The sequence below is a fragment of the Cynocephalus volans genome, chromosome 9 (assembly GCF_027409185.1).
Source record: "Cynocephalus volans isolate mCynVol1 chromosome 9, mCynVol1.pri, whole genome shotgun sequence".
Taxonomy (NCBI): Eukaryota; Metazoa; Chordata; class Mammalia; order Dermoptera; family Cynocephalidae; genus Cynocephalus; species Cynocephalus volans.
In genome coordinates, this window is record NC_084468.1 from 77643804 (window position 1) to 77671208 (window position 27405).

The 27405-nt window shown below is 34.3% G+C and overlaps 1 protein-coding gene across 1 annotated transcript in view; it reads left to right on the top strand.

The window, feature by feature from the left end:
* Positions 1 to 27405, top strand: part of MMRN1 (multimerin 1) — a 54030-nt gene that overhangs the window by 5393 nt on the left and 21232 nt on the right. The window contains exons 2-5 of the mRNA XM_063108187.1: positions 8477 to 8596; positions 11014 to 11120; positions 22822 to 22944; positions 26571 to 26744. Coding sequence (XP_062964257.1) covers positions 8477 to 8596; positions 11014 to 11120; positions 22822 to 22944; positions 26571 to 26744 — 524 coding nt within the window. The remainder of the gene's footprint in view (positions 1 to 8476; positions 8597 to 11013; positions 11121 to 22821; positions 22945 to 26570; positions 26745 to 27405) is intronic.

A 27405-nucleotide genomic window follows, 5' to 3' on the forward strand; every position in this document is an offset into this window, starting at 1 on the left:
GTGTAGATTAGTGCCAGGCACATGGAAAAAGCTCATTCTGTGGAATGACGAATTATTGCATGGGTTTGCAGCTCAGAAGGGAGATCAAGACTAGAGATCTGAATTTGGGGACGCGTTGGTGTATAGAAACATATTGACATGGGTGTGGATGATTTTGAAAGAAAGAGGAGCCTAGAATTATGATGGGAGAAACTCTCATATTTGATGGACCAGTAGTGATGGATATCTGCTATGGAGCCTTAAATGGAGCCAGAGAATTTTCCATAGTAATTATTTTCTTTATTTCATTACCTTGCTATTTTCAACTCGCTAAGTTACCACTGAATAGTTTTCTAGGAAGGAAACTAGAAACGTGGTGTCACAGAGCAAAGGAAGAAAATATTTCAAGAAGGAAGTAAGTGATCAACAATGTACCGTACTGCTGAAAAAGACAAAGTGAGGACTGAAAAGTATCCACTATTTTAGTGACATGGAGATGATAAGGCGTTTAGTGAGCACTGTGCTCTGGCCTGAGTGAACTGGGGTATGAAGGAAGGTGAAAAAAGAGACAGCATCTATAGATAGCTCTATTGAGGAGTTTTGTTTTGTTCCAGAATCCAAGGCTAATACATACAGTTTCTATTTTTGTTTTGTTTTTGTATCTTTTTTATGTTTTGTTTTATGTATAGAGGGGTCATAAATAGGTTAAAATATTAATAAGAAGGGCCAGAAGGAATATAAAAGTTGAATATGCAGAGTTTGCTGAGTTTAATGACTTAATTTCCTTTAGAATTTCATCAGTTATATTCTTTTTTTGTAAGCTACATAACTTGTTCTATGTGCAAAGAGATGGCTTAGGTTAAATGACTTCTAATGTAATGTCTAAAATGATAAGTTCTACACATCTATTATCAGGCTACTTGTAAATTTTTAAAAAATAAGTAAACTTCAAAAACTTTTAAAATTACAAAAACAACCATTAAATTAATTCTGATATCTATCATAATATGCATCTTTTGTGTTCATTTTGTGTGAATTATGAGTAGATTTTAGATGTGAAGTATCTAATCAGTTAAATTCATGTGTTGTTCATAAAGCGATTATTAGCGTTAATAGCATCCAAAGAGTATTATTCTACATACTGTAAATTTCTAAAGAGAAACCACAGTTACATTAAAGAGTAGTTTTTGATATCCTTGAGAAATAAATACATCTATTGTATTACTAACAGCGAAAACAAATACTATGCAAAATATATCCGGTATCCCAAGTTTTCCTTATTAATTATTTTCTTTATTTCATTACTTTGCTACTTCAACTCACTAGGTTACTACTGGATATATAAATATATATTCTATTCTATATGCTAGAATTTAATAGGGGCTTATATAATCCAAGTAATTAAGTGAGAAATTTGTGCATTTCCGCCCCTTCTGCTTTTTTGAATATAAAACTGTAATTTAAGAATGTATTACTTAGAGAGAAATGCTAAAAGAGTCAGCTTGCAGGAACAACTAGGTTAAGCATAGAATTAAGCATCACAGCATCCTTAGCCTGCTTTTGTGGTCTGCACACTGGGAAAGCCTGACACCTACTGGAAGAGATACAGTTTACAATGCCCCTAAATATGCTGAAGTCAATCTGAGGGAAAAATAAAATCAGGTAAAATAAAACAAATTTATGGAAAAGGTTATATTAAAGATTGATCTTAAGAATCATTATTTATTTTACATATAGGTATACATTAAAAGAAAATGAAATACAAGCATGTTATTATTTTTTTTGTTTGAAAAGAAAGTGGTCATTTTCTTAAGGAAATAAATATTAAGATGAACTTGTCTTTTGAACTATTAGCCAGAGCTAAATATGAAAAATCTAGTCCTTTATTTAAGTGCAATTTACATATCAATAATGTTTTTTTACTAAATCTAAATTCTTGCTTCCCTTTTCTAATATTTCTTCTTTCATATTGTACATATTTCACTTGAACTATTTTCTCATTTATGACTGGTGACCTACATGTAAATCCTAGTCTCTCAAATTAATAATTTAATAAAGGTCTTTTCTTTTCAGCTTGATTGAAAAAAGTAAATATTCTAATAAAATAGATTCTGGAACACTTCGGAAGTATTTATGCTCATGACTTCTTAAGACTGTAGAGATATTTTGAATGTATTTCTCCTGATAGTCTTTGGTATTGGTTTTCTGGAAATTATTATTGACTTGTAACATATAAGCAATTATGATTAAGATGAATTTATCAAATCATTAAAGAAGCAAAAGAAGAGCCATGTCTTCTTGTATATGAGGCAAAAATATTGGGGCCATATATATGCTCTCTTCATAAAAAAAAAAAAATCCCACTTAATGCTGAATCATATAACTATTATTAGCAGTTGCAGCAGCAGCATCGAGTGTCTGCCGTGTATTAACTTATTTAGTCTCACGACAATCCTGTGAGGTAGGTCATGTTATTACACTCACTGCACAGATGAGGAAGCCACGTTTCGCAGACCAGGTCATGGTAACACGTTGTAGAGTCAGGGTCTGAAACTGGGCAGCCTGGTTACATTTTGCTCATGAGGGTGTTTCCACCCCTCCCCTCCCCACCCTCCCGCTTAATTCAGCAATAGAAAAAACAAACTCTAGACACAAAAATGTACTCTTTATTTGCCTCCATGTGTACAGTAAAAAAGAGAATAAAAATCTTACTTAGCAGGCAGTTATTTATGACCTCCTAATTCTGATTTATGGAGGCAGAAAAAATGCGTGTATGATGGTTATTATGTTGAGAGAAATCACTCATCCCTCCCCTCTTTTTCTTCTTTGTCCCTTTCCTGTTCTCTTTTGTCCCTCTGATCTTTTCATTCTTTCCTGTATTTAATTCTTCCTGTCTTTCTTTTTCAACTCCCTCTGATTTTGGCAAGAGGCATGCAAAATTATTATTTATGGCTTTTCATTACTTTTTTCAGTATGTATATATGTATTTCTTTATTTTTATTGTGGTAAAGTAATATAACATAAAATTTACCGTTTTAACCATCTCTAAGTGTGAAGTTCAGTGGCATTAAGTATGTTCAAATTCTCCCACAGCCATCACCATCATCTGTCACCAGAACTTCTTCATCTTCCCAAACTGAAACTCTGTGCCCACTAGATATATAACTCCCATTCCTCCTTCCTCCCAGATCCTAGCAACCACCGCTCTACTTTCCGTCTCTATGAATTTAACTAGTCTAGGTAGATCATATCAGCGGAATCACACAATGTTTGTCCTCTAGTGACTAGTTTATTTCACTTAGCAAAGTATCTTCAAGGTTCATCCATGTTGTAGCATGTGTCAGAATTTCCTTGCTTTTTAAAGCTAAATAATGTTTCTGTGTGTGTGTGTGTGTGTGTTTACATTTCTGGCTACTGTGATACATGGTATTTTAATGATGCTCTCAAATTAGGATAGTGTGCTAGGGAGAATATTTACCTTGACTGGTGGTGCTTTCAAAAAATCTGTTCTCTTTTTACTAACTTAGAACATGTACTTATCCTCAGGGACTTAATAATTGAACTGTTGAACCAAATGTGGTGGCTTTATTTGATTTTTCTCCCTGATTACTGACATCAACAAAAACAGATTTGTTAAGATATAATCTTGCCTGTTAAACTTTATTTTTCTCTTAAACTCCTTTTTACTAACTTATACAAAAAAAGAAAGAAAGAAAGAAAACTTTCTTAGGCTTATTATGGATTTGAGAATGAAATGAGCAGGTTGAATTTGCAAAAATAGTAAACAGTTGTCACTAAAAATACATGACTACCTGTGATGTATTAAAGATATGTTTTTCTGACTATTTGGTGAGATTTAATTGTGATGGACTTGAGGGGTTTAGTGTACAAGATGTACAACATGGTCATTTCATAATTTTACTATTAGTAATTATCAAACTTAGTTTAATTGAATTTCTGTTGGGATGGATTTCCATGCAGTAGTAATCTTATGATTAAGACAACAGTGTTCTTCATGAGATCAATTAGTGAAAATTTGAATGAGTTATTTTCTTATTATGAAGGATAAATTAATACTCATATCTTTCTCTCTAAATTAAATCTCATCAGAGACTTGATTCTTTCCCTGAGGCATTTATAAATTCATGAATACATTGTTGCCATTTGTAATTTGTGGACATCATTAGGCACAAGGTAAAGAAGCGGTCATTTGAGATCTTACACTTTCTCAGGTCAGGGAGACGTGGGTGGGTACGAGGTGAAGTGTGGGAGGCTGCTGTGAGAGTCCCAGATAATCTTTGAGGAGAGTGCTAAGTTTTAGAAGCAGCCATGTCTGTCTTGCTTTGTTTCATTTTTCTCTTGTTCCCCCAAACATAAAGTCTTCTCTAACTTCTAAGAGAAAGTTGTATACCGTTGGTTTGGTTTATGGTGGAAATTTTGCTGGTTTACATTGACTTCTAGTGAACATCCTCAGGACTTGGTATTTTCATACTATTGTGTTAGTACAAGCCACAGGTTATCAATATGAAAGTTTAAACATTTAGCCTGCTGGGGACTGGATAACAAGCAATTTATTACTTTGGGTTCTAAGGACTAGTATAACTGAACAATGTTAATTCTTAGATTGTTGCCCTTTATTTCTGAAAGAAAATATTCTTTGTGGTCATTATCTGAAGGCATCCTTGTTGCTTTTTTCCACTCACACTCAGTTCAGGATAAATGGATATGATTGAGCCATGATTTGGTCAATTAGTGGAAGTTTTTCCTATTTTAGTCTTTTCACTAGCTTCCCTGAAAGATTGGGTTTCTAAAATGTCAAAAACAAAAGTACAGTAGACTGTTTATTTACAGTGCCTTCCCTTAGTTTATTATCCATGAGCTTTCAAGTTTTATAAGTCATAATAGAATTCTTTTCCATCTTCTGTTTTATATGTTCAACAAGCTAGGTCTTTGCTCATAACCAAAGATGTCTGCTTTTCCCTAGAACAAACCTTTTACCTGTTAACTTGGAAAATCCAAAGAATCAATACAAGCTTTTTTCAGTTCATGTTGCTGCACAAAGGCAACAGAGTTATTACCCTTAAAGAGAATCCCAGATGCAGTCTGCTGGATGGAGGGTTATGACCCCATGGAAAGCTAAACACTTCAAAGTAACTGCTCTCCATCCACCATAATCAGTCTGGAAAGGTACAAAGGATTTCTAGGTCTAAGCAAAATGCTTGTCTGGGAACATTGCTTTTGCCTTTAGACTGCCTGTCACCATTTTGCAATGAGTAATTTTCTATTTTTAAACCTATGTTTTCAGATAATTTAGTTTTTAAAATTATATTTACATTTTTAATATCCTTTAATGAGCTTATTTCTTTGGTAGCATAAACCTAATTAGGAGTCACACCAGGGGCTCTTTTGCTGTGGATAGTTCTTTCAATTTACACTGGATCAAAGATTGCTGGGCCATGAGCAATCTGCAGATCTGCTTCTCTGCCTCCTAAACTATTCTAGTCAGGAGGTTGTTTCACTATTTAGGAGTTTAAAAAGTCTCTGCAGGTGACACTGACATTTCGTCTCACAGAGAAAAAATATATTTTGTTTTCAAAACCCTGAGTGTGTAGAGATGGTGGTACTTTTATTTTTCCTGCCCCACACTCCACCCTCTGTAGCCATCCAACAAATGTTCATATGACAGACAATTTAATTCTGCTTCGATTGAAGCTAGTCATTCTCAGGAATTAGGATCATCACTGGATTTGCATGAGGAATCTAGTGCACTTTTTTATAGATCCTTTTATTTGGTTCTCGTAATTTTAAATCTTCCTTATTTCTTGCTTTTTCCAGTTATTCGTTTCACATTACTTTTGCCTCAAGTACCACCATGCTTTCACAAAATGTGCCAATGTGTCTTTTTATCTTTTTAAAGGTCTGAATTTTTAAACATTGCATTCAAAAGAACCTGACAAAATAATTTCTGTGATGCTCCATTTATCTGCCTTAGATGGATAACAATGTGGAATGATTAAGTCAAGTTAATTAACATATTTACTTTTCTTATCAGTTGTTTTCTGTTATTTGTGTATGATGTACTTAAGTGAGGTTTTATTTTTGTGTTTATCCTCTTGGAATTCACTGAGCTTCTTAGATATGAGGGTTGATTTTTTTTTTTTTTATCAAATTTAGAAAAATTTCCTTTCTTTTCCTTCAAATATTTATTCTGCCCCAATCTCACTTTCTCCTCCTTTTCGAGAGTTCTAAGTACATAATGTTAGACAACTAAGTTTTTGTACATTTGTTTTAAAATTTTCCCCCTGTGCTTCAGATTGGATGGTTTCTATTGCCCCCTCTTCAGGTTCATTGATCTTAATTTCTTTTTTTTTTTTTTTTCAACATAGTTTCGTTTCTAACTCCTTAACTTGGAAAATATTAGCAAGTATTCGAGGCCTAAATATGGAGGGATATTTTAGGCCAGCACTGCGGTGTACCTAATAATTCACTTTTTTGTTTGTTTTTAATGTTTTAATTTTTTGTTGTTGTTGAAACATAGCTGATTGTATGTATCTTTGGGACATAGATTTGAATATCCATAGCTGTGTGCAATATGTGATGCTCAAATCAGGACAATTAGTATAACCAACATTACACTGTGTAATTGTTTTTCATGGCCTTTTACCAGTTCCTCTCTTATCTCCCTTCCCCCTCCCCCTTTCCCACCTTTGGTAAACCTCAGTTCTGTTCTCCAAACTTTTGTTAAGCACATTCAGTTAATTTTTAATTCATATATTGTGTGTTACTTGTTCTATTTAAGTGTTAACTGTTTAAAGTCACTGGTTGCTAATTCCAGCATGATGGAATGTCTACCATAATTCCAGATGATCTATGTCATCTCTGTTTTGTTTTGTTTTTTTCTATTGACTAGGTTTTTACTCCAGATATTGGTCTTATTTTCCTCCTTCCCATATCTAGTTTTGCTTGTTTGTTAGTTTCTTCATACTGAGCACTGTGGATGTTATTTTATTAAAGAGGCTGAATTTTATTGTCTGTAAGCACAAGATAATATTCAGCCCAAGATTCAAGGGAACCCCTATGTTGACTTTTAAAGTGACATCTCCATCCAGCCCCCTCATTTCATTAATCTTCCCCACATATTTTAACTACCTCAGTAGTCCCAAACTGAGATCGCTGTTTCCTTCACCTGGTGCTCTGTCTTTGGGATCTACCCCTCTGTGATGCAGTTTGAAAATTGTTCCCAGGCAAGCAGAAAACTAGATTGAACATGGTGCTCACATTAACGTTTCCCTTCTTCCAAGAATCGTATCACTGCATTGTCTGCTGTCCAGCATCTGAAAACTGTTGCTTTATGTATCTTGTCCGTATTTATCACTTTTACCATAGGAAAAATAAAGCTGATATTCTGTTATGGCCAGAGACAAAACTCTCTGAAATTCATGTTTTTCTTTTATAACATAAAAAAATTATAGAATATGTTTGTTTAACTCCTCATATCAAACTAAGGTTTGTTTGGTTTTTTTTAATGTATTGAATTTTTAGATTAATTTGAGGAGAGTTCACATATCTGTATCGGGTTTTCTTGACAATTAACATGATTTGTTGGATTTTCTTAAAGGTCTTTCAATAAAGCTTAAAGTTTTTACATATTACATCTTACACTTCTTTTGCTGTATCAATTCTTAAGTACATTCTTCTCATTTTTTTTTTTTTGGTATTGTAAATAGTTTATTTTTTGAATATGTTGTTGATACTTAGAAATGTAACTAATCTTAACCTTGTGGTAAAATTGATATAAATTAATTAATTTTTTATTAATTATAGAAAATTTAGGACCGACCCCGTGGCTCACTCGGGAGAGTGCGGCGCTGGGAGCGCAGCAGCACTTCCGCCGCGGGTTCGGATCCTATATAGGGATGGCCGGTTTGCTCACTGGCTGAGCGCGGTCACAAAAAAGGACAAAAAAAAAAAAAATTATATTGAACCTACTTATATCAATGAACTCATTAATTATCATAATTTGCATCTAAAATATTTTGTGTTTTCTTTATTTGCAATCATGTCATTTACTGCTAATAACAGTTATTTTTTTCCTCTTTTTTGATCTTACAACATTTATTTATTTATTTACCTATGTCTTAATGCATAGTATTCAATGTAATAGACCTACATCTGAATCTCTGGTTGCAGTACTGATATTCATATTTGCTACAAGGGCAATCTAGGATTTTGAGTTATCTTACAGCTAAGCATTGCAGATCTGGTTTTAACTATGATTTAATCTTTATTTTGATCTTGCAGTGTTTTTTTACTTTCCATGAGTAAAGCAATGAAGTAATAAGTATTTTTCCTCTCTCATATCTAGATATTTTAAAGTTAGATATCTATCTATAATAATGGTAGAAGTAGATATAGGTCTATGAAAATAATTTTGGTGAAAAAAAATTCTTTTTGACAATGATTTTTTTTTTCCTAACAATAATGATCTCTTCCTTAGGAACTGGTGTGCTTATGTACATACCAGATTATCTCCCACAGTGATACTGGACAACCAGGTCACTTATGTTCCAGGTGGAAGAGGACCCTGTGGCTGGCCCAGTGGATCCTGTCCTCAGAGGTATGTAATGTTTCTTGGAAATAGCCATTGCTAGCACCATAATCATCATGGCCAGGAATATATAAAATTAGTTATCCCAGGTACATATGTGTAGTAGTGTCAGGGGAGGGTGATTACATCAGATAGGTGCATGATCTTCAGTAAGTTAAAGTACAGATACTAATAATACTTTCCTCATATGGTTTTTAGAATCATATGAGATAATGCAGTGATATACTTAGCCTAATGCCTGGTGCATTGTGAGTGTTCAATACATGTTAACTCTCATGCTTGTTTCTGTTTTTACTATCACGATTTCTTTTATTCTATGACCTAATCAACAATTCTGTTCCTTAATTTCTTAGGAAATTCATATACAATTTTGAAGATTTATCAATAATTTTCTTTTCATACTAGATCAAAGAGAAGTTCATAACTTGGCTCGTACTCTAAAATTTGGAAAGCCACTAATTGCAATTATGTGTGGTAAAGCAGCTAAGTGGGGCCTTTCTTCTTGTGTGTATTTTAATGACCCATGTTATTTGGTTTTTATCTTTTTAAGAATCTATGTGATTGTCCTACAATGTGGGGCTGAGTAATTGATAAATTAACTGAATTTATATAGTCACAGTAGCTCAGCTGGGGATGTTTCTGAAGAGCCTGCAATAAACATAAAATTGTTATTCAGACCATGATGGCTAATGTTATGCAAATTGTCATACAAATAACTCAGGCAATGAATCTGACATATTGGCAATCTGGAACAGTGCACAATAAGGATACATAAAATCAAGGTGTTTCTTAGTCCCTTGAGGAATAACTAAGGTTCATGGTCCAGAGAGCTAAGCACATCTTAGGGATTTGGGAGAACTGAGCTCCAGTTCTGCTTTCAGTATGTACTCCCTTTGTGACAGTTTCCTTGTCAACATGAGACACAAAGAATGCATTGTTAATTCCTTAGTAATGAAAATATTACCACAGTAACCCCTATCATACTGCCCTTCTAGTCAAGGTGAACTCTTTTTTTTTCTTCTCTTTAAAATAACCAGAAATATTCTACTTTATTCTCATCTCTTATTTTTTTACAACTTTGAATATGTCTCTCCATTCATTCACTATTTCAGTACTTATGCAATTTTTGTCACTTTTTCTTTTATTACCTCTGCACTGCATACAACAGATACTCACTTTGCCAAAGCAGGAGCACTGATCCCAACAATAACTCAACTAACTGCCTGAGCTCACCCCAGACTCTAAAAGTCCCTTTTCAAATTGCCCTACTTCTTATGTAGCTTTATCTTTTGGACTGGAGATGATATCTTACTGGACAGAATTATTTACTGAATATAATTTACTAAAATAAATGTAGAAAAATGATTAGTGTGCTTTTAGAGATGGAAAGAATCTGATAGCTCATTTTAAAACTGAGGAATAACCTTGGACATATTGAGGTACCTGTCACGTGATTGCAGAAACTAAAAAAACCCAAGTCTCCTAAAGCCCAGTCTGCTACAGTGCATTTCCTCCACATAATCAGGGTTTACCCACTTGGATGACTGTTGTCCCCACATAATTGTACGTGACAGATTCTAGAATAATAACATGAGAGGCTAACCTACACAACATGGGTTAAAAATCTCAGCTCTATCATTTTTAGGTATGGGACTTTGAGCAAGTTATTTCATCTCTGTTTTTCAAGTTCCTCATTAGCAAATCAAGACAATAATAGTACCTTCATCATAGATATAATATGAGGATTAAGCAAGATAATATGTACACATTTCATAGACCCATTTGATAAATATCAGCTAAATACTGAAGTCATATGCATAAGAATAATATGGCTAAATTGTATTTATGACTTGTATTTACATACATAGAATCTATAATTTATTACCATTCACTAATTATATTGATTGCTGTCTTGAAATGCTGTAGTTTCTTCATTTCCTTTTTGTGATTTCATCTCAGAAATAATATTTTTCATAGTAGATCCCTTCTCTTTCTATCTCTTTTTGTCAAAGAAATACTATGTGACAGAAAGAGTAGGTCATGTAATTTTAAAACTTGGGAGATGAAAAAGTACAGGTTAATATAACTCTTTAAAAATTGGAATTAAAATAAGTTTTAGCATTGGTTTAGCTAAAAGCATTATCAAAGGAAAAAACTATGATATCTTTAGAAAATGTAATGATAGGTATTCATTTAAAATTCCAAATAGTATAACCACTAATTCTTTTTGTAATGTATTCAAAGAAATCTAAGTTTAGCCATAATATTAATGATGAAAATTATGATTATACTAACAACAGCTAACACTTACTAAATGCTTATTATATTTCAGGTATCGTTTCAAATATTTTACACTTCTTATCTCAACTGATAATATCATGTGTGAGACAAATAATTTATGTTGCCCCAATTGCTCTCCTGTCTAGATCTCAGAAATTATCCAATCCTGTCTACAGGATGCAACATAAAATTGTTACTTCATTGGATTGGAAATGCTGTCCTGGATACAGTGGACCAAAATGTCAGCTAAAAGGTATACTCTAATATTAATTTCATAATAATAATTAGAAATATAAAAATTTTGATTCCAGTAAAGAAAAGAATTGAATTTTCCTTTTAGTTAACATATAACCAGACTACTAAGACCATAACCATATTAGAACTTCCTAACATAGTAGCTGTTACAGCACCCTAAAATCTCATCATCTATTCTTCAACTTCTCCCCCTATTTTTATGTAGGTTTTATATGGTGAGTAAGTAGAGATTGGACTAAATATCTCTCTTGTACTTAACAATATGTTATAGAGTCATGTCTTATTAAAATATAAGGATTACTAATTTTATCTTTTAAAATAAGTTATTATGATAAGTGACTCTATGTAAAAATAAGACTACCCCCTAGTTTGGTTCCAGTTCAGTTATTTGAAATAATGTTCCTGTAAATGAAATGCAATGTTAAAGAATATACAAAGTATTTCATGAATAATTCTCCTTTTTTCAAATCCTAAAGGAACTGTTTTTTAACCTAGATTTTAAGAGTTTTCTGGTGGCAGCACTGATCAAACACATGGTAACCTGCTGTGGCCTAACATCCATGTGAATATTATTTTGCTTTTGGCTTTAAACAGATTTCCTTTGAAAAATAAGATATGGCATCAGCATACATATTTTAAATGAATGAATATTACAAGAAAAGCCATTAGCAGTGGTGGGGAATTCAATCAACAGTGTAAGAGACTGTGATTAAAAATTAATGTAAGCGTGGAGAAACCATTATGATTCACATTAAGGAAAAGAAAATCATAATACAAAAGCCCTAGGAATCTTGCAGTTAGGGATATTATATATGGTTTTGCTAGTAGGCAAATTTTACTGTAATGCTATTTGTTCTGTGTCTGGCCTGAATTTCAGAAATGTTATAAAAATTCAATACATTTTCAGACTATAGCGTGAATATGTATTCCATTTATAATCAGGTAAAATAAACTTTGAAAGTTTATAAATATAATCTATACTGGAAATATTTGGAAATGGGGTAATTTAGTATATTCTAAAAAGATCTAAATATGGCTCTGCTTTCAAAGGACTTCTGATTTCCATGAAGTGCACAAATATATTCACAATGGTAAAACCTATTTGTTTCTAGTCTGTATTTAGCAAGTGGTTAAAAGTTCTAGACAATATTAAGAATTATATTTCTAAGGTCCGTATTTCTCTTTTTATATGAAGAGAGATATCTTGGGATTATTAATTCCATTATTACTTATTGAATATTTGAGTGTTTGTTTGCGGAGTACTTTTCTAGAAATTTAGGATGTCATTGCACACCTTATTGCACACACGTGGCAGAATACAGATAAGTGTCAAGGAACAAAGTCTACAGGCCAAAGAATATCATGAGCTCCAGCTGATGAGGACGCTGTCGATCCGTGCTTCGTCCTTTCACACGTCTCATCGACCTTAATCACTATGATGGACTGTGTATATGTAGGAAGAAAAAAAAAAAAACACATAGAACTCCATCATTGTAAATATACACAAGAAACTAGGGCTAATTGACAGTTTTGAATATCTACTATGTACTGTCATTCACTTTTTTCAAGTGTTATATAAAACATTTAAATCGTGTGTGAGTAGTCTAGCTTTTGCTGTTTTATGACACCATGCATTCTAATTGGAAGCAACCTGTGATATCTTAAATACTACATTTGCAAATTGTTGTCTTGAATTTCCACTGACAAAAATGTCCCAGAACGGTTAGATTATGACCTTCTGTCACAATAGTATAATTGGAACAATTCATAATTCAGGTATCTGCTGATCAAGCTATTGTGAAAAAAATCTCTTTTCCATTGAAATCTATGGTGGGAGTCATGTTCTGATGACAGATATGCCCATTGTGTCTTGTTGTCACACCATCAATTCTAATACAGCTTTGATTCTAAAAGAACCCCCTGTTGCTTTCTGCTATACTCGGACCATCCTCCCCTTCAGGTACTTTTATTGCAGTACATGAAAACTGTTGAATTTTTTATTAGTGCAACTGATGCACTGGTAATATCAAGAACCAGTGTCCCTTTGTCCCTGGAACCATTCTTCATTATCTCTATCCTGGGGGGAGGGTTTCACATTTCTCTCTTCTAATACCTACCCAATTACATGCCCGGTCCCCCCACCCCCCGCCTTTTTATCACACTTTATAGATGTGCCAACAATCTTTTATTCTCATACCGGAGAGAAAATTGTCTCCCGTATAAGAATAAACAGTGTTTGACAACACTGTTCACACTCTCTCTTATGACAAGCTGCCTCAGATATGGCAGGAATAATCAGCTTGGCTGATCCTTTCTTTAAAGCTCTTCTGAGCCCTGAAAGGTTTGGAATAACTTGGTTATGTAGCTTCCATGACAATTACTTCAGTGCTAGTTATTCAAAACTTCAGATTATTTATTTATAGGAAATTTGTAAAGTACTACATAAACTTCACAAATCTCTTCCCCACCAAGTTTCGTTCTCAGAAACAAAATTAATTTCATAAAATAAAAGTAACCATTTTTTAAAATTTAGATTGTAGTAGGAAGATCTTTTAAATGTACAAGAAACATCAATAGAGAGGAATAAAATGGAGCTGTTTTCTACCCGTTGTTTTTTTTTTTTTCTTTCCCCCACTCTGCAGATCTATCCTCAAACTGTTAGAAAGGGACGTTTGACTTATAGTGTATGGGGCAATTCTCTCTGGTGTCTTATTCCACTATATGCTGATCTTCCACACATGCACTTGAGCTGTAATTTAGACAATCAAAATTCTGGTAGTTATAGTTCTAGATTACCTTACTAAAAATATTAATCGTACTATTGGAAGGAAACCAACTTTTTGAAAGCCTAAGTGAATAGAATTTTATTGGGGGAAAAGGAGCATTAAGGCCAACATCAAAGTAATAGTTTTGATATATTTTACATTTGTTAAGCCCTTTTGAGAGTCACAGAGTTTTGCCTTCAGAAAGGGACCTAAATTTGCGATATGGTATTCAAGACATTTTTTGAAATGTTCAGACAGGTAGTAACATATCACTTAAACCTCTTTTATAAAATTTGCAATAATGTGCCTTTCCAGTAGATGTCTCTAAAATATTCTAAAGTAAAATAAAGATATTCTGGCTTATTTAATGACACAAAGGACAGAAATTTAAGTTCAAATAGTGTCAGATTAGAGAGGATGAAAGAAAACTTCTTTGCAAATCTGTTTTTAAAAATGCAGTGTGCTTTAGTTAGATCCTCTGTACAGGAAAAAGGTATTTTATAATATGTTGTTATATAAAATCTGTCATAGATATTATGAATGTTGAAAATATGCAATCATGCACAGGTATCGATGTTATGAATATATGACAAGTGTTTGGTTTCACAAATGCTATGAAATAATTCAATAAATATAAGAGAGACACAGTAACTAACATTTTAAATATGAGGCTTGTCCAGTAAGATTATTTTAATATGTATTCTAAATAATATGAATTGAAAAATATAGTATTTAAAAGAGAAGAACTATCTATATTTCTTGTATTTTTTTCATATTTAGTTCATCCCAAGGGTGATTAATACTTTCCTCTTTGAGAAAGAGTATTACCTTCTGCAAGCATCTTGCTCAATAAAATTATGATACATTAGGTTAAAGAGCACTGTGTACCTTAAGCTTTTGTTGCAGCAGACTGCCTACTTCAATTTAACTTGTAAATCTCAGCAAATCTTCATAGGTACACTGAACATTTGCTGTGCAGGTATTCACTTGATATTGCAGGATCAGCTGGAAATCTGTCTTGTCAAGCCACACAAGAAGGTTTTCAGGTTCTAAGGGGGAGAGAGGAAGCATCCTCATTACTGAGTTGCCAGTAATGACTTCCTCCATATGGCTCAAAGACCTGGAAGGGGAAAAAAAAAAAAGAAAACAAAAAACCCTAGTAAATAAAGCCTTTCTAATTAAAAAAGAGCACCTAATAAGGAAGTTGTTGCTTCCACTCTTGACACTTGCTGACCCTGCTTCTCCAAGTTCACCAAGGGCAGAGTTTCCACCAAGGGCAGGGTTTCCATTGCAGGGGAAAAAAGGGTAACTGTGTTGGGAGGGGGGGGAAAGAGGTCCAATTTTTAAAAATATGTTAATTTTTTAAAAATCTGAAATGCACAAAAATCTTAAAAATTAATTGACTTAAATAAATGCCCTCTGTCCCTTCACCTAACACTTAAGAAAGGATCAAGAAAAAGACCTAGAAATCTACAGTCTATGGAACAAAGCAAAGGTCTGTACTTAAGTGAAAGAGAAGATAGATTGATTAGTAAGCCTAGAATCTGTGGCAGTTCTTGTAGTAGAGAATACATTTGGGGAGACAGAAAGATTGCTAAATGAAAAAATGAAAGAGCATCGATCAACCACGCTCTTTATCACAGGCGAGTAACTGACTCCACTGTCAGAGATCCTATCAGCTCTTTGCTGCCTCTGGTTAAATCCTGTGCAATAAATTGGGATGAATGCAAGTATTGAACTCTAGTCATCAAACAGAGCTAAGAAAAGATAACATAAACTATTGAATTTGTAAAACAGGCATTTCGAGTTTTTAACAGACTTGGCAGGGACCCCATCCAGTGAATTCCAGAGCAACAAGGCTCATGTGACAATTGAATCTCAAGGATCTTTGTGTGATGCTTAATAGTTGTTTCTTTCTTTTTCTTTTTTTTTTTTTTGTCATTTAGGATTACAATTTTCTCACTTAGTCCCTATAAAACAGTTTAACAATAACTCTAGCCAATAGAAAATGAGAAACTTTATGCACACACACACCCACATGCATTTGATACTTTAAAGTATTTCCAATTACGTTTTTTTAATTGGTCTTTTTAAAATTTCACAAAAATGTGGAAAAAGTTTATTTTTTCTCATTTCATTTGTATAATATTTCCACGATTATGTGGAACAAATTGTCAAAGATTAGAGTACGCAAGAAAACCAAAGACTTTCACTTGGTATTTCTGTGCTTTATTCTTCCTTTCAATTCCTTTCTTTTCTTCCTAACAGCTTTCTTCTCTCTTCTTTCCCACTTGCCATAGATTTCAGTGTTTTTTATTCTTTTGTTTCTATTTTAAATCTACTGATTTTTCTCCGGCATATCACATACTATTCTCTTGTTTATAAGGCAGTGGCCAGATCACATGAATGATATTTATCTGAAATTCTTTTGACCATAAGGTCAATAGAAAATTAGATTTGGGGCCAAGCCCGTGGTGCACTCGGGAGAGTGCGGCGCTGGGAGCACAGCGACGCTCCTGCCGCGGGTTCGGATCCTATATGGGAATGGCCGGTGCACTCACTGGCTGAGTACACTTTACCTCTCATCTGGGTTTGTCTTCTTGAGCATTCAGGATCCTGCCTGTACTGAGCAGCATAGAGAGAGCTATGACTTGATGAAGTGCCCGCCTTCAAATCTCAAATTACATCCAGGAAGACTCTAAATACTCCCCACCTCCTCGTGTGTGTGTGTGTGTGTGTGTGTGTGTGTGTGTGTGTGTGTGTGTGTGTGTGTGTGTGTGTGTGTGTGTGTGTGTGTGACAGAGACAGAGAGATTTCTTGCTTCCCCAGTCCTTGAAGGCTGTGTGTGTGTGTGTGTGTGTGTGTGTGTGTGAGAGAGAGACAGAGACAGAGAGATTTCTTGCTTCCCCAGTCCTTGAAGGCTACTAAATGAAAGTTAATGTTATAATCTCCATATTAAATATGCAACACGCAATACATTGTAAAGAGTGAAATAAAAAGAACCGATTTCATTAGAATATAACATAATTTAAAAGAAAGCTTTACCATTTTTTAAAAAGGCTTAGCAATGTATTTTGAATCCCTAGAAATAAAGCCTATCTAAAATGTTTTTGTGATTATTATTGAGGTCATTCCAGGGTTATGAGCATTTCAGAGTTACAATCACCCAAACCAATCTGCCTCTTGATTATGAGGATGGAGTGGGAAGGGGCAGGGGTCATGTTCAAACATTTAACAACTAATTCAGTAAGATCAATTAATATATAAATCAATGTATAAATCAAAAATTACAAATGCATTACATTAACATATAACATATTTCTTTCACTAGCATATATTATCTATAGTACAGTATAAAACTATGTACCAAGTAATATAAATCATAACAAAAGTCACTTATGTCATTCTAATAATTTCTAAACAATTTAGTGATGTCTAAAAATTTTGGGTGTGCACTTCTGACATGGATGACACCAACTAAATGATGTCCCTGTCAGAGAGATGACTTAATGTAGGGAACTGCCTCAACCTCCTTTAAAGACTTCCCCCATCAGATGCAGAACCATTTGGTAACGTGAAGTCTCAATAAGATGATAATTTTTATTAATGTCAATGATACTGTCACCCTGTTCAATTATCTATTAAACTCTATGGAATTAAAAGAGACTGTATTCAAATTTTTCCAGCCCTTAAATATTGTGTGCATTTTTAAATGTTCTGTATCTTTATTACTAACAAAATCATGAAAATTCTTGTAGAAATGTCATATTTAATTAATTCATAGAGTTTTGCAAACATTATTTGGCCAAATTCAGGGCAGCATATATTGAGGAACATTTTTTACATTTTTGAGTTTTGTCATATAAATTTCATTTTTGTATAATTTATTAGAAAATATATTAGTTTTCTCATGTAATTTATCTTTTATTAATTTTTGTTTCAAGAAATATATATATATACTTCAAATAATACATATATTAGTTTAAAATAGAATGTATATGTTTCAGGCTGGTTGGTTAGTTCAGTTGGTTAGAGCGCAGCCCTATAACACCAAGGTCACAGGTTCAGATCCCCATACCAGCCAGCCACCCCACCTCCAAAAAAAAAAGATAGAATGAATTTGCATTTCACCATTTGCAAAGTGGGCAAATGTGTTGAAATTTCAACTCAGGAAAGCTGAAAGAATATAAGTTTCAAGTATTTGTTCATATGTGAAATTTTTACATCTATCCTATCTTTCATCAGTTTTTTAATTCTCTCCAATTTAACAAGGGGTCAATTTATTTCCTTGTAAAGTTAAAAAGAATTGGCATTTCAGTTAAAGTATCATTTCTGAAAACCAATTCTCATTTTTTGAGAAGCCTATTTTCCAAACGTTAAATTTCACAATTTATATTAAAGTGAATACATAGGGCTTGATATAGTTTACAAAGTGCCTTTTTAGCTGCAGCATTACAGACTACCATGGAAATCCAAATATTCTTCCAATTTTTATTTTTAATTCCTAGGGTGTGCTCTCTCTTTCCATTTCTCTGGCTCTCCTTCTGTCTTCTATATTTATTCTGTCTGTTATTTATTTGATATGTGAGTATGGCAGTAAATATGAAATTCATCTAGAGAAGATTTTAAGTCTTTTACTTGATAATACGTTTAGTATTATTTCAGTCGGAGACATTTGAATAAGATAAATTATCATGCCGAAATTTTTAAAACCCAGAAGTGTATCTAAAATTTTTTTGGAACTCTTGGTTTACTTCATCACTATTATCCTTCTTGCTCCACCTGTTTAAAAAATTCAATACATTTTCACATACACAATTTTTATGGAAACTTTTTTTCTCTAGTGTTCATACATATTACTATATTATTAAATGTAGTATTAAAGATGTTTTTTTTTCTAATGTCCTGAGATCAAGGAAAACCATTAATTGCCTTCAACTTCTTGATTTTCACATCTTAGGTAAATTATGAAAACACTTGCAGGTGAAAGAGTTCAAGTTTCATTAATAATGCTTTGACATTTTATTGAGTTGAATTTTAAATTTTCTAAGAAGCTGTTCTCTCGTTTTATTGGATACATGTCTTACAAAAAGTAACAACATGAAACTGATTTGCAATAATATTGCTATATGAAAATTATTATATTAGATAAGTTTCATAATATTTTTCTTTTCTGAAGTGCTCATTTCTTTCAAATATATGGTAAATAATGTCAAAGATTGTGATTTTATTTTCTATATGTTTTATTTACTTTATTGACACTTGTTATTAACACTATTTAATAAAGTATTTTTGAAATTTTTTTATTATTTAAAAAGCATGGTTTTCATTGAAAATTTTTATTAAAAATGCTTTTTTCATGAGATTAATTTCATAATATGCTTTAATATTTTCCTCTTCGTGAATAATGATAATGATAATGTAAATGCCATTATGATGAAAAATAAGTCCAGTAATTTTAATTTTAAAGCTACAAATTTGTAGCATTATTTAAATCCAACATATACATAGCAAGTAAAAATAATTCACTATTTTATTGAAAATCAAATTAATTTTCATTTTGGAAACACTTATTTTACATTGAATTTATTTTTGATATTGATTTGATATTTTTATTTTGATATTGTATAAATTAAAAAATGTTTCAGACTAACTGATTTTTGCACAGTATATTAGATAATCCAGGAGTAGGTTCATTGCTAACAAAATTTCAATTCTTTTCCTCAGATTCAAAAAATTCACACTCATTCTATCTGAAAGAAATGCTTTAAAAGTTAACTAAGTTAAACTTTTGTGTCTTTTTCAGTGTTTTTAATAATTTATTGTAAATTCCTGAATTTATTAAATAAATAGTTATCAAATAACTGTTATTAGTATGTGCTTAGAACAATAAGCACGTACTAACAAGTGTACTAAAGTAAGCACCAAATGACTTGGAAGTTCTAGCAACTATATGAATTTATAGATAATGATAAACTGACCATTTTACTAAAACATTGAATATTTCACAAAATGTATGCAGTGCATGACATGGTCCCAAGAAAATTCTAGTTCCGAAAAATAGTTCTCAGATGTTGCTACAAAGCACACATATCCTACAAAACACATCCTTTAATATGTATCCACAATTAACTTGGGATAATTTAAGATTTTAATTTTTATAACCAATTTTATCAGTTATTGCACTTTATCATTATATATTTGCCAACAGACGTGGCTGTATTTTAATATTTTAACAATTTTGGTAGGTCACATTGGTACATGTGAGTACAGTCTTGGAGTTGGGGAACGTGGAGTGTTGCTAGATGGCAGTAAAGAGCAATAGCTGGCTTTTCAGTGGAAAGGAGATTTTATTTCTGAGATATTCTAAAATTGTCAGTGGGCTCTAGATTTGATTGCTGCGAGGCAGCACAAATGCTCTTCATACGTGTCCATGCTTAGCAATACCTCTTCAGGGATCTTGTGTTGTGGAAATCAAGAGAACGGCAATGTCTACATTAGGGAATTGGGAAGCTGTGAAAAGCATCTTCCACTCCCACCTCACTTCACTCACTCTTTATAGTGGCCCACTTCTTTATGGAACAATGGGAGACTCAAGGTTTTTATCTACTTTTAATATATCACGTCTTTAACATATGCCCTTGTTATCCACAGGCATGCTGTTTAAAAATCTATGAAAATTGATTTTTGGATTGCAATTTTAATATTAAAATAGCTGTATTTTCTACCTCATCACAGTGGATTTGCCAATTAGAATTAGAAAACTTTGCAATTTGTTCTAAATTCGTGGTTCTTAAACAGGGCCATGCATCAAAATCACCTGTAGAGTTTTTTAAAAATACACACAACACATGCCCAGTTCCCCAGAATAGATCTATTGAACCAGAATCTCAGTTGGGGAAATGGAAAAACATGGACACTTAATGTTTCAAAGTATACAACAGCTTCTGATTTCCATGCATGATGAAAAACAGTATTCTAAAGGAATGTAAAAATAATGTGTTAAAAGGTAATGATAGAAGGGAAAATTTGAATAGTAACCTTCTTTGTACACCACAAAAGAATATAGTCTCTGTTTTCACTATAATCATGCTTTGCTTCCTAACAAAGTACTTCCTACCCAGTTATGGTATTCCCTTTAAATGTACCAGTTCTTTTTGTTTCTATGTTCTAGCTCCAAAAGGTAAGCAGCAAGTAAATGGAAAGACCCTTGGTTCATCTGTTAAACCCATTCCTACTGCTGTAAATATTTACAAGTTTGTATCCTGAAGACTTCTCCACTGCTAAGAAAAACAGGGAAGGCAATGAGGTAGAGAGTTGCTAAGGAGATTTCTCTTGACACTAGTCCAGTGGTTTTCAAACTTCAGTGTGCCTTAGAATCACCTGGAGGGCTTCTTAAAACACAGATTCTGCCCTACTCCAGAGTTTCTTATATTACTAGGTCTGGAGCGGGACCCTAAAGGTTGCAATTCCAAAAGTTCCCAGGTGGTGCTGGTGTTTCTGATCCAGGGACCCCAGTTTGAGAACCATTGCTTTACTCTCTGGTTACACTCTTGCATAGATTTACATTTAAGCTGCCAGAAAGACTATTTATTAGACCAGCGGTGGAGGAACCATAATAGGAAATTTATGCAATTATTTAATAGATGTCCTTGTGCGAATTAGTTTGAACTTAGGCTATAAGAACTTTACTGCTAGAACTTAGCAGAAGGTTAGCACTTTTCCTCATTTACCACAGCCCCCTTTTCTAAAAGCTGCAGATTGTTTTTGTCCACCGAACAAATCAATAATTATCAACAATTATACAGAACTTTATATAAAATACTGAAGGAAAAAAAGAAAAGAAACAGCATCATCAAAACAAATACCTTGGACATGAATGTAGATTCATTAATTTAGCTCAATGCACTGAAGAAAAACAATGCAAAATTCATTCTAACAATAGAGACTAACCAAAATTAAAGCCGAATGTATTACACTTTCTCTGGAGAAGGGAAGCTTCAGCGTTGTCACAGTCATATATGTCTCAGGAGCATAATTAACACGTGTCAGAGGTGCAGAATTTCATTGGTTTGTAGTTTCGCATGGGAAGAAGCAGCCAGACACCAAACACATGTCTTCTCATGTCTGATATGCAGACTTCAATGGATAAATTTGTTCGTTAGAAGTCTGTAAGTTACAGCATGCATTATTGGATATATTCAATATTTTAATAAATCTTTCATCTAAGTTGTTTTCCTCAATGAAAAACTATATTGCCATTTAAAATATTACCTGGTTCATAGGAAATGGGAAGCAATTCTTTAACAGAGTAGATTTATTATATAAGAATTTCTATTTTTCTGAAATTTCACTGGTTTTACAGGTTGATCCCCTTGACATGTGGCTGTAAATAGTTTATTTTTACTTTTAGTTCATTTTAAGGCTGTGTCTTTCTTAAAAATCTGGGAACAACCCACTTAAGTGCCACTGTTAATTAAATACATGTTTTTTTCAGTAAGGAACCTGTAGCTCTCCCTTATTTCCAAGTAGACACCAGTTGGAAAATGCCTTGTTAAACAATCAGCCTTTGTGGCAGTCCGTTTATAAAGCTGCAATAGCTTTTAACACAGCGTATTTTAAAATCCCCTCAATTATGCAGGCAGTTTACATCCACTAGTTTACACAGCTCCCCCAAACTACCATCCATTTTCTCCTGAAGGAGACCTGAATAATTTTATTTTTTTCCAAGCAGAATTAAAGTCCATGCTTCAACTTCAATGTGATGTCACATTGTCCTGTGGTTGGGGGCAGAGCAGCCTACTCTGCAATCATCCCCAACCATCATGCTTCAGTACACAGGAAAATGAATGTCAGCCACATTACTGCTCAGGACTGGAAAAAATGAGGCAGGCCCAGTGCTTAACTCTCTCTTCTCCTTTTGCTTCCATGTAGCCCAGGAACAGCAGCCATTGATACACAGCAACCAGGCTGAAAGTCATGAAGCTGCTGGCAGAGGGTCCGCTGAGCAACAGCAGCAGAAGCAGCTGCAGCAGGAGCAAGACTGTGGTGATCCAGGTCGTAGACTATAATCACAATCATCTCTAACCCAATTGTTGCCAACACTATTTATTACAATTTCCAAACTAGAAATCTCTTAGCTGTCAAATGTTTGACGCATTAACATACCTCTCAATCCTTTTCTATTGGTTCTGGATGTTGGGAGAAACTGTGTATAAGTTGCAGGTTCCCAGACTGAAAGAACTATCTATAATTATTGAAACTTTGTGTGCAAACACAGAAGGCGAGTAGGGGGCTGGCTGGTTAGCCCACTTGGTTAGAGCATTGGGCTGATAACACCAATGTCCGGCCAGCTGCCAAAAAAAAAGGAGAGTAAAAATGCAGTGATACCAAGTTGTAAGGAAATCACAGGTTTCCAAAATAGAAGATTTATAAAACTTTTGTCCTACAAACAGTGCAATCCTAGAAGAATCTTATGTGGAAAAAACAGCTTGATCATTTTAAAGGAGCGAAGAAGGCTCTGTTCTATTTGAAAGAGATCACCAAGGGGTGTTGATCGCTGCCTGTGGAAAAGAATTGTAACTAAGAACCAAAAAGAACCTCATGTTGATCCAAAGTAGGCATATCTATTTCTTAAAAAATATTTCTTATGAAATATTTCAGAAAAGTGTCTTTCTGGCCTCACCCCAGACACTGAATCAAAATTTCTTGGAGGGGGCTGTACTTTTTAAATGTTTACTGAAAATTCTGATTATCAGCCAGGTTTAGAAATCACTATTAATCATGTACTGCCTTTCATTTAATTCCATTAGCATTTTCTTCAACTCCTCAAATAGCTTGTTCTGGTGAGGGGACCCCAGCATGTACTCCAGTACAGAGGAGTCTCAGGCATCCTGCCAATTCTATTCCCCTTGCCAGGAGTTGGTTCAGAAATAGATTTATGTCTGGCCAATGAGCAATGGGGGTAGGGGTAGCTTCAGAAAAGGCTTGCTCGTGGCTAAGAGAGAAATGCAAGAATATCTGGCCTCCTTCCTCTGGATATGGTTATGTCTGCATTAGATTCCTGGGCTTGCTGCAGACGCCTTTGCTGCTAAGCTGGGGATGAAGCCAACACACAGAAGAAGGCTAAGTGAAGAGGACCACCGGGAGGCTGAGCCAGAGCCCTGGCTACCATGCCTGGGTCGTCTCGACCTCTTGTCACATGAGATAACGAACATTCTTTTGGGGAAGACATTTTGAACTGTGATTTTGTTACTGCAGTCAAAATATTCCATCTGATATAATTGCAGGCTTCTTGAGAACAGGGAATGGATATATAAATAACTACCATGCTTTACTTTACACGTGTTAAGTAAAATAATAATAATAAATGATGATAACTTAAAAGAAAAAACCAACCAAACAAACACAAAAGGCAAAGTAAGCGGTGCTGTGTAAACCACACACTGGAATTCAAACATTTGCTTCAAAAAATAAATGAATACATAAATAAAAGACTTGTAATTCAAAGACATGGTTCAAAAAAAAACCATAAAATATCTAAATAAATTTTTAATATTGAAATAATGCAATTTTAAACATAGTTATTTAAATAAGATACAGTATGAAAATGACAAAAAAACAAAGTTGGCATGTTACATATTATCTTTCTAATCATAAATGTTTTGTCATTTCTTTTAGGCTTAACTTTGTTTTGTGTTTGTGTGTGTGTATATATGTTTGTTTATTTATTTGTTTGTTTATTTATTAATATATATATATTTTACATTCGATGATGTTATTGCAGAGCAGTTAGGGGGAGAGGGAAAGGGGAAGGGGGAAAGAAATAAGGTGGGAGGAGGAAGGAGGTGGGGCAAGGTTGAGGCCTGTGGCACCCCCTTCATTCCTGCAGGGGAGACCAGGGGGCTTGGGGCAGTGGCTTGGTCATTGACGGTCTGGGTGCAGATGTCAGGGGGGTGTGGCTGAAGCCCTTGTCCCCCACCACCTCAGTTTGGTTATCCTTGCTGGGCTGGTTGTGGGTGTTGGGGGGTGTGGCCAAGGCCCCCAGGCCTCCCCACTCCTTGACTTGGTAGCCTAAGGGACTTCCTGTCCTTCTAGGTTTTATAGGTGTTCTTTGGTGTTGTTAGACCTTTTCTAGTTAATATCAAACTTTGTCTCTGGTTGTGGGTATTTTGTTTTTCCTTTCATTTCTGTGTTGGATTATTTGCTGTTCCCACCACTTACACTCTACCCTGGAACTAATTTGTTGTCCTTTGCTTACTTCTAAAATGGGAACTTCCTGTGAGGACCAGCACTTGAGCCCTGTGGTTGAGCTAAATGGCTGCTTTGCTGCTGATTTTGCGGGGAAGGCTTTTTGTGCAGCTCAGATTTTAATGGTTGACTTTATAGATACTTCTGGTTCTCATGAGATCTGGTGCACCTGGGTTGTGCAGAAACTCTGCTCTAGGCCTGAGTCTTTTCATCAAACTGCACCCCATGCAATTCTATATTCCTGACCAATCTCCATTGAGTAGTCCTGTGCTGATTGGGGGGCAGATCAGCTGTCCTTGCTGTGCCCCAGTGTTCCCCCAGTGGGTCTGTCTTCCCCACCATCCATGCTGCAAACACTTCCCATGGGATGGACCATGCGCCAGTCCCTTGTGATGACTCACTGGCCTCTGAGTGGCTCCTTTTTTCAGTTGTTGTGATTCCTTGCTCCTGCATGGATCCACAGGAACCCTATTAGTAGTCTTGCTGGCCTGGGGGCCAAAAAGTCCCTTTTCTCCCTTTCTACCTCCAAGCAGCTTCATACAAAGGACACAGCTGTGGCTTTTGCTGGCTCCTGTTCCATGCACTCAGCAGCTCCAGCCTGGAAATGGCCAGGGCTCAAACAGTCTGAGTGTTTTTTTCTTTCCCTCATTGTGGCTTCTCCTGCCTTCATGCACTCCATAGGTCTCTCCTCTTCTCCTGAGCTCTAGCGGCCCCAGCTTGCCTGTCATTGCTTTTTAATAGTTGTAATTTGGTTGATTTGTGGGAGAGAGCGATGCTGGGCACCGTCTATTCTGCCATCTTGACTACAAGTATCTTCCAGAACTATACTCTCAGAAGATAGTTACAGCTATATCCATATATACAGCTGCACATGTTTAATGCTGGGGCATTGGATTTGGAAGCAGAAGATGAGCCATTTGAACTCTGTAACCTCAAACAAGTTATTTTGGTTTTCTGGCCTTCAGTTTCTTTATCTATTGAGAGGGTAACAATAACATTTCAAGATTAAAAAAAAAATAACAAAGAAAAGCAAAGATGGAAAATTCTGTGCAAAGTTAAAACATTTTAGAAATCTATGATATAACACTTTTTACAAATTTCTACACTTAAATAGTCTCAACGTTCAGGATTCCATTTGCTAAGTGATTATAGTCTACATTTTCAAATATGCTCACATTAGTACAAAGATGGTTTATTTGAATTACTTTTTTATTCAAAATATTTTAACATTTACTTGTACATATTTGTGGGGCACAGTATGTTGTTTCAATATATGCAGATACTGCACGATGATTCACTTAGGGTAGATAGCGTAGTTTTGTACCTATTAGCCCACTGCTTTTATATGAGTTACTTTAAACCTACAATGACGTTTGAGTGGTTTAAAAATATATATTTTTAATGGTTTCAATTTTCTCTTCTTCCATATGCAGCAGTGATGCAAAAAATGACTGAGCAGATGAACCATCAAGCAACAAAACTGGTTCTTCTGCAGAAGAAGATTGACAATATTTCCTTGGCTGTGAATGATGTAAAGAACACGTACTCCTCCCTAGAAGGGAAAGTCAGTGAAGATAAAGGCAGGGAATTTCAGTCTTTTCTAAAAGGTAAAAATAAAATAAAATAAATTGCTCATTCAGTGAAGATGAAAGGCAAATGATTCATTTACCTTTTCTCACATCACCTTGGAATCTTTACTTTAGAATGGGTGCTATGGATATCTCACATAAGTATTTTTTGAATGGCATATTTTAAAATCACTCAACTTCTGAAAAATTTGAAATATCTAAACATTTTTTACTATATATTTACTGTATATCAAATTTTTGAATCTTCCATCTGGTTTATTTACATTATATACCTAGTTACAGCCTGACTTGTATTTATTTATAGCTAAATGGGGCCATTCTTTATTTCCATTGTGGTATCTATTTCAAGAGTAAAGATGAGGTTAAGGGATCAAGGCAGCTCAGTGCATGTTTGTCCTAATATTATGATGGCACTACTGAGGGTAAATCCAAAGTGCATTATTATCCCAGAAATTATCTAGGTCATGATATATAATCAATAACATATACTCTAAAACATATCAGTTCAGAGAAATAATAACTTCCTTATAAATGAGAATAGACTTTGCCTGAATTTTGTGCTTTTAAACAAGCTTAAAAGCAGGCTGTTTCTTTCTGGAGGCTCTCCAGGACACTCCATTTCCTGCTAATTCAAGTTACTGGCAGAATTCATTTCCTTGCAGTTGTAAGACTGAGATCC